Below are 8,004 nucleotides of genomic sequence, written 5' to 3'. Positions count from 1 at the left end.
TGGCGATTAAAATACCACCATTAAATATTTTGCAAACACATATAAAAGCTGAAATCTTGCTTATATGGAATAATATTCAGTGCTTTATCACCCAGAATAGTACCTCTTTATTTTCATGACAAAGTATAATCATTAGAGAGCCATTCTGAGAGTAACTTTAATCCACACAAGGCTTGGACTTCGTATTATTGTGACTATTAATACTATTACTACTGTCATGGCTATTAATGCTTTTGAGCCTCTGCTGATTTTTATATCATGTAATTAGAACAGGCACAATCAGATGGTCCTAATGTAGTGACCAACAACAGACAGCTGCAATCTCTTTCCACAGCAGAGAAACCAGACAAACACAAAAGAGCTTACTTACTGATTAAGGAGATTGTGTTTGAAAGGTCTGTCTACATTGATTTAGAAGATCGCATTTAAAGAATCTATCTACAAGTGGTTTGGCTTCTAGTGTCTGAAGGTCAATAAAACTTAAATGAGGCAGAGGGACTACTGAGAGGTTAAATATTTCATGTTCATAATGTTCATAGTAATCTAGTAGGTGACTATAAGGTTTACGTAACAACAACACAGGCCCCAATGCTTCGACTTGGGTTAATAGGGAGTTGTGTGGTTTGGATACGCATGTGGCTTGTGACTTCCTTACTTCATGTAGGGTCTCCCTGCAATGGTCATGCATCCTCATTTCAGATATATTTTGATACAGTAAGTTGGCAATTTCTGTGTATCAAATTAAAATGGCATGGGCACTGGAATCATAAAGATGAGAGTTTATATTCTGATGGGCTACTTAAAGCTGTAAGTTTCAATTTCAGTATCAATACAAAAATGATAAAGATTACCTTGCAGGCATATGTCAGTGCTGTGGACTGAATTATGTCCTCTCAGAATTCCGATGTTGAAACCCTGATCCCCAGTATGATGGAATTTGGTGGCAGGGTCTTTGGGATATGATTAGGTCATGAGGGCAGAGTCCTCGTGATGGAATTCATGCCCTTGTAAGAAGAGACACCAGAGAGGGTGCTTCCTCCCCTTCCTTTCTGAACATGCGAGGGGACGATGAGAAGATGGCCATCTGCAATCCAGGAAGCAAGCCCTCACCAGACACCGGATCTGCAGAAACTTTAATTTTGGACTTCCTAGGCTTCAGAACTGTGGGAATACATGCTTGTTGTTGAAGCTGCCCTGCCGATGGCAATTTCTTACAGCAGCCCTAACCAAAATAGCCAGTTTAGGAATCATATGGGCTGAGCAACTCACACAGTCACCACAATGCTCAGTGAACATTTAAAGCAAGTTCTTGCAATGTGCAATGCTTGAGCAGTTTATTTTTCACCCTGGCCTGAATATACTGTGGGGAGGAGAATGCAATTCAAAGTTTTCATTCAACCAAGATCATTAAGTGCCTACTATTTCCATAGCATGGCCCAAGAAGTCATGTATCAAGGGAAAGTCGGCTTCTTCCGTTGCTTCTTGGCTGGGGTTGGAAGTCAGAAGGGACAAAGGTGAAAGAGAAATAGCCAGGGAGTGGGGCTCGGCTGTCATCAGGCTGGAGGTCAGGCAGAACACTTCCTTGTCTTCGTTGGGTGGCTGCAGTAACGTTGCAGTAACTACATATTGACCATGTGCTTTTATTTGCTGTGTTCCGATGCTTTGGCATCTGGGGCCCTGCTGACCTTGGAGGAATTGCCCTTCCCAGGGTTAGCCATGTCCAAAAGATAGTGACAACTCACCCCAGAACATGATTTTCAAAGACAAGGCAATCAATCTAGAGCCCACATCGCTAGTAAGTCTCCCCTGTGGGTTCTCATAGGGCTGTCATTCCAGGCCACGCTCTGCCCACCCTAATCACCTCAAGGCCAGGTCCCAGACAGGCAGGGGTGGTTCCCGCACCCCAGAACCCACTGACATTTCTCAAAGCAGCCAGTTCTATGCCTGCTTTGTCTTTCCCAGTGTTGTGCAGACTAAAATAAAGGGCTCCCCCATGCCCTCTGCTTCCTGGCTGACCTCAGTGTGGCCCTCTGATGGTACTATGTGCCCCCTTCTCTGGGATTTCTGAGGATAACAAGCCGTCTTTTCAACGGGACTCCCTTCTGGACCTGATGGTCTCACCATACCGGAATCATCATAAAGCCTGTATTGTAAAACACATCATTGGTGTCTAAAGTTTGCACAATGCTATGGCCCCCACATTAAGGGAGTCTGGGTGAGATGACTTCATTGTCCCTACTTCTCTGACCAGAAAACACAAGACTTAATGGGAGACAATAATAACAACAACAAAAGCAATAGAAGAACACAGTTGTACCTCTTTATTGGCACAGTAACTTTTCAAAGGCTGGTATGAATAAAAAGTTCCAAGTAGCAAGACAAGGTGGTCTGGAGCCACTGCTCAGAACTTCCCACAGCCAACGAAAGCACATCAATGAACAAGGCCTTGCATTATGGGAGGGTTGAGGATATACAGCGAGGGAATCATGCAGTGGAAGTCCTGGGGGACGAACGTTGTGAGATGCAGTCCCTACTGCTCAAAACAGTACATGGGAGCGTGCTCATTTGTACTGTGTAGACCTTTGAATGAATATGACCATTTTACACCACCAGCTATGGATTTGAAGCCATACGTGTTTAACCAAGTGCTATGTGATTTCCTGTGATCTATGCTGAAGTCGGGAGGTGAAATTGAACTAAAGGGTGCACAATCCACTTATCCAGAAATACAGGGCATAGGAAAGAACAGCCTCCTCATCCATGAGTAACACCCAAAACATGGGACTCAATTCATAGTTTTGCAAGGGGTGACACAGGCGAAGCTAAACCAACAATGTAGTTTCAAGATTTCAGGTGCGTTAGGTTAAAAAAAAGGACTGTGGAGGAAAAAAAAAATCTAGAAATTATTTTTTAAAATCTGTATTTTGAAGAAAGGAAGCACCACCAATTGCATAAAGTTATAAAATTACAGTAATAAACATGTAAATAATTATCAGGTTTACAATACCAATAAAACACAAATATCTACAAAGAAATAAAATATATGTCCCGTATACTGTATTATAATAAAACCATTGGAAGTACAATAAACAGACTGTTGAACCGTAGAAAAACAACTGTACAGGGTGTGCATGGATTGCTCCTTTCCTCTGCTACTCTCCCTCTCTGGCCACGTCCACCCTTTTCCCAGCCTCTCTCTCGCTACCTAGGGGTAGCACAGAGCCATAAATGAGGAGCCTGAAAATCAGAGTGTATCACCACGAGATGGATAAGAAAGAATACACACACACGCGCGCGCGCATGCGCGCGCACACACACACACACACACACACACACACACGGGATCTCATATATTTAGTGTCTGTGTCCTGTGCTTTTTTTGTCTAAATGCGTGGAGGGAAGACCCAGCGTGTGTCAGAAGGCAGCCTTCTGTTGTTGTAGCCTGGAATCAGTAGGTAGTTCTATTTTGTGAGTCTGCAGTTCAAGCTGCATCAAATGGTGGTGTCCCAGAGCTCAGACGGCAGCCTGTTGCAGGAGGCCCCTTCCGGCTTCTTCAGAAGACTGGGCTTCTTACAAGGTGGTGGGGGAGGCACCCTGGGCTCAGCGTGGTGCAGGATCTGCTGCCAGTCTTGTCCTTCCTCACAGAGCTTTCTCCTCCAGTCCAAGAGTTCCTGCAGGGCCACACTTTCATTCTCTGAGAGCCTCAGCTGATGGATTACCTGTGGGAGGAAGAGGGGGAAAAAAAACAGGTAGCACCAAATATTGTGAATGAGTATGAAGCGTCATAGCAACACCTGGATACAAAGGGGCAGGGCTGGCGCTGAAAAAGGCAGCCTCTTTCCTCAGTCTCCATGCACTGCTGCCTCTGGAAACAGCACTGAGCTAGGGAGGCTATGAATTGCTGAGTTAAGGCGATGACTGCAACAAAACACTGGGAACTAGGTAGAGTGTTAATGTGAGCTGCACCTCCAGAGGCTGCAAGAAAGAATCAGATGTCTGCTTGACCTATGCCCTCGATTATTGTGTTCATTCTTATGGCAACTTGTACTTTCTCTTCATTTAATTTCTATCCATAATAGATGTTTTCCTATTAACAGAGCTTCCTCAAGCTTCCCTCCATCCTCGGAGCTGCTCCTCCATCTGTCCACATAGTTAATAGTCAAACATGACTATTAGGGTTACATGACCTCACTTCCGACCATAGGCATGGACCCAAAGATGCACCCCTACTCATGGGGGCCCATACATAGACAATACAGAATCACACCACACTCATGTAGAAAATGTTTTCAAGCATTAGGTGTTACAAAAGGCAGTCACTAAAATATCCAATGAGCTCATTCAAGGCAGGGTAGCTGTGCTTGAGAATATTTGAAGCCTCTTTGGGGTATGTACCTGCCTGCTCTATTTGGTGGCAGTGAGACAAAGCAATGAGCTAAATTAGCAACTGTGTACTCTCTCGGACTCTGAGCTCTCAAAGATGGGAACATTATGGGCCTTTGCAGGGAAGCATCAAAACATGTAACTGTATTGGCTACATCATCTTGCATCACTATGGCCCCTGAAGAGAGACACCCTGCAGACCAAGCTTACCCCAACTTCAGCTAGGGCACAAGACAAGCTGGCTATGTAGCTGTGGTCACCCTTCTTCTGCCAGCTGCCAGGAGTCTGTAGCAGCTGGACATTGCAGATATCAATGTTTCTGGCAATTCTAAGGAAGTATATTGGTTTTTTTTTTTTTTTTTTTTTTTAAATGAGATTCTGGAAATCCAAATGGGAATACTGGGGAGAATTCAGAGGAAATGAGATGACTCATCCTACCTCCAAAGCACCGACTACTTTATTCCAGCACTTCTTCTATCTCATCACAACCCTCTCCATTAAAATGAGAGAAAATAAAACAGAACACAAGTGGTTATGCACTTATGTAGAAAACAGTCACTTGAAAGCAGCAAAGGGAGTGAGTGTTCCAGACTCAATTCTAACACCAACACCTGAGCCTACTGTTTCCCCAAGAAAGAGGATTTTAAAGGCTGGGATCAAGGAGACGATGTTTACAGCATGAAGGTCAAACCCATATTCCGAGTCTGTAACTAGAGTCCTGGAGCTGGTTATTAGTAAAAGGAGCCTCCCCAGTTGAACTGACAGACAACCAGAGGAAAGAAGAGCTTCAGGGTAGAAAAGAGGACTATGGTTACTCAGTCCCTAAAGCAATTTCTAGACATAACAGAGAGTGAGTTGCAGAGCAGAGTGGGCCCCTTAGAAGGAATTTTTTTTTTTTTTCAGTCTTTAGGGCTGCATCAGAATGACCTGGAAATGAGAAATTCTGTTGGGCAGATTGCTTCTCCTCTCAGCGGAGGGAGCCAAGACAGGGTGGTGGGAGCGAGCATGAAATCAGGTTATTTAGTGAACACTTTGGCTACACATGTGCTAGGTGCTTTCCTAAGCACCTTCCAGGCATTAACTCGTCAGTTCTTAAGAGCCCTGTAAAGTGGGTACTCCTATTTTGCAGATGAGGAAACATGAACAGGGCAGACAGGTAATCTGCCCAAAGCCACATGGAAAATGACAGATCCTGGCAGCCTGGCCCAAGAGTCCATGTGTTTCCATTTGTTGGCATCATCTATAATTTCTTTCAAAGTGGGCTAAGGACAGGAGTAGACAATTCTCAAAAGAAGATATGCTTTTAGCTGTGAGTCTACTTTGCTTAACCCAACTATTGTCGTCTAGGATCTGATACAGGCTAAGGATTAGAGTCCTCTGTACCACGTTCCTCCTCCCTTCTTTTTCTGAATGGGACCACAGTCATCTCTCTCTGTTTGTCCAGGAGTGTGTGCCAGCTCCTCCGTCATCCTCCACCAGTGTGTGCTGTGCTGGTTACATTCCCTTCAGTCTCATTAGTGCGGACATGGAACATTCATATTTATGTTCCTTGGCACACACTTAGCATACAGTAGTGATCTCTGAAAACAATGTCACCAGATTAGGAAACAACATTTAGCTGATGGAAGAATATCGCTACCATGTCAACGGATTATTTTCCCCAAGCTTTCTTGAGACACCATCTTTCCTAAATGACACAACTTCATATTCATTTATTTAGAAAAAAACTGACGAACGTCCACTTCCAGATAGCTGTAGCACGTTATTGTTCCCGTTGTAAAAATTTCAAAAAAGAGTCATTTTTCTAAAACATCAGGAAATTCTGACAAAAGGAGAGAATTCCAGATGGAGTGAAGCTTTTTGAGGTGAACTGATAATTACCAGCTGCTTCCCCCCGCCCCCCAGGGACACTTGCCAATTCTGAGCATTTCCCCAGATCCAGAGAGTTTTTACTGGAAGAAAGAGAAACCACATAGTATTTTGGAGTTGCATGGAACTAAAGAAACAAATTGGAAACTTGTAGATCCTCAAATGCATAGCCATCGTCCACAAGGGACACTCGTTTAGCTGTTCACCTGCATGGGCGATGGGTGTCCTAGGCCAAAGTTTATAAAAAGCAGAATGAAATCTCCTACAATGACAGAGGTGCTTCAGAAGTAGAACCTGGCAGGGGTGATGATGGCGTCCAGCATGTGGCCAGTCTCATCTTAAAACTTTTTCTGGATTTTGAAATTGTGTGGGGCACAAGGTTGCAGAGCCAGGCTGGGAGCTCTGAAACACAGGGCTAGCTGCTATCATCTTTCAGTGCTGAGGAACAAAGACCTCTCAATCAAAGGCACAGGAGGATTAAGCCTGAGGATTAGGAGAGAACCAAGGGTAGACTGATTCTCCAACACAGCCCAGCGAGAACTACAGTAAGAGTGAAAGCTGATGTCTGCATGGAAACACTGGAAGCCAGAAGCCAACACGTTCCTGGTTAAATTACTGAGAGAAAAAAAAAAAAAAAAAGTCAACATAAAATTCTACACTGAATGAAAAATACCCCTCAAAAATGAAGGTGATAAGATTTTTTTTTCCTGTTAATTTGTTTGAGCTCCTTGTAGATTCTGAATATTTGTTCTTTGTCACATGTATAGATTGTGAAGATTTTCTCCCACACTGTGGGTTGTCTGTTTATGCTGCTAACTGTTCCTTTTGCCATACAAAAGTTCTTTAGTTTAATTAAATCCTACCTAATTGTCTTTGTTTTTATTGTATGTGTTTTTGGGTTCTTGGTCATAAAGTCTTTGCCTAAGCCAATGTCTAGAAGAGTTTTTCCGATGTTATCTTTTAGAATTTTTATAATTTCAGGACTTAGATTTAAGTCCTTGATCTATCTGGAGTTGATTTCTGAATAAGGTAAGAGATGAGGATCCAGTTTCATTCTCCTACATGTGGTCTGCCAGTTATCCCAGCACCGTTTGTTGAATAGGGTGTCCTTTCCCCACTTTATGTTTTTGTTTGCATTGTTGAAGATAAGTGGGCTAAGTATTTGGGTGTATTTCTGGGTTCTCTATTCTGTTCCATTGGTCTGTCTATTTTATACTACTACCATGTTGTTTGACTATGGATGGCTTTATAGTATAGTTTGAAATCAGATAACGTGATGCCTCCAGATTTTTTCTTGTTGCTTAGTCTTCCTTTGGCTATGTGGGTTTTTGGTTCCATATGAATTTTAGGATTGCTTTTTCTAGTTCTGTGAAGAATGACAGTGGTATTCTGATAGGAATCACATTGAATTTGTCGATTGCTTTTGGCAGTATGGTCATTTTCACAATATTGATTCTACCCATTAAAGAGCATGGGATGTGTTTCCATTTGTTCACATCATCTATTAATTACTTTCAAAGTGGGCTAAGGACATGAGTAGATAATTCTCAAAAGAAGATTTACAAATGCCCAACAAACACATGAAAAATGCTCCACATCACTAACGGTGAGGGAAACGAAGATACACAAATGCCCAACAAACATCTGAAAAAAATGCTCCACATCCCCTATGGTGAGGGAAACGAAGATTTACAAATGCCCAACAAACATATGAAAAAAATGCTCCACATCACTAATGGTGAGAGAAACGAA

The 8,004-nt window shown here is 42.9% G+C and overlaps 1 protein-coding gene across 12 annotated transcripts in view; it reads right to left on the bottom strand.

The window, feature by feature from the left end:
• Positions 1–2,298: 2,298 nt before the first annotated feature.
• The window catches only part of MYO16 (myosin XVI), a 698,554-nt gene continuing 692,848 nt past the window's right edge, over positions 2,299–8,004 (bottom strand). For all 12 annotated transcript variants that reach the window (XM_045377420.2, XM_005586232.4, XM_074021383.1 and 9 more), the window contains one exon: positions 2,299–3,719. In XM_045377420.2, coding sequence (XP_045233355.2) covers positions 3,492–3,719 — 228 coding nt within the window. In that variant the 3' untranslated portion in view covers positions 2,299–3,491. The remainder of the gene's footprint in view (positions 3,720–8,004) is intronic.

This window comes from Macaca fascicularis, chromosome 17 (assembly GCF_037993035.2).
Source record: "Macaca fascicularis isolate 582-1 chromosome 17, T2T-MFA8v1.1".
Lineage (NCBI taxonomy): Eukaryota > Metazoa > Chordata > Mammalia > Primates > Cercopithecidae > Macaca > Macaca fascicularis.
The sequence above is the reverse complement of the archived record's forward strand: the minus strand, read 5'-3'. Positions and strand labels throughout refer to the sequence as shown.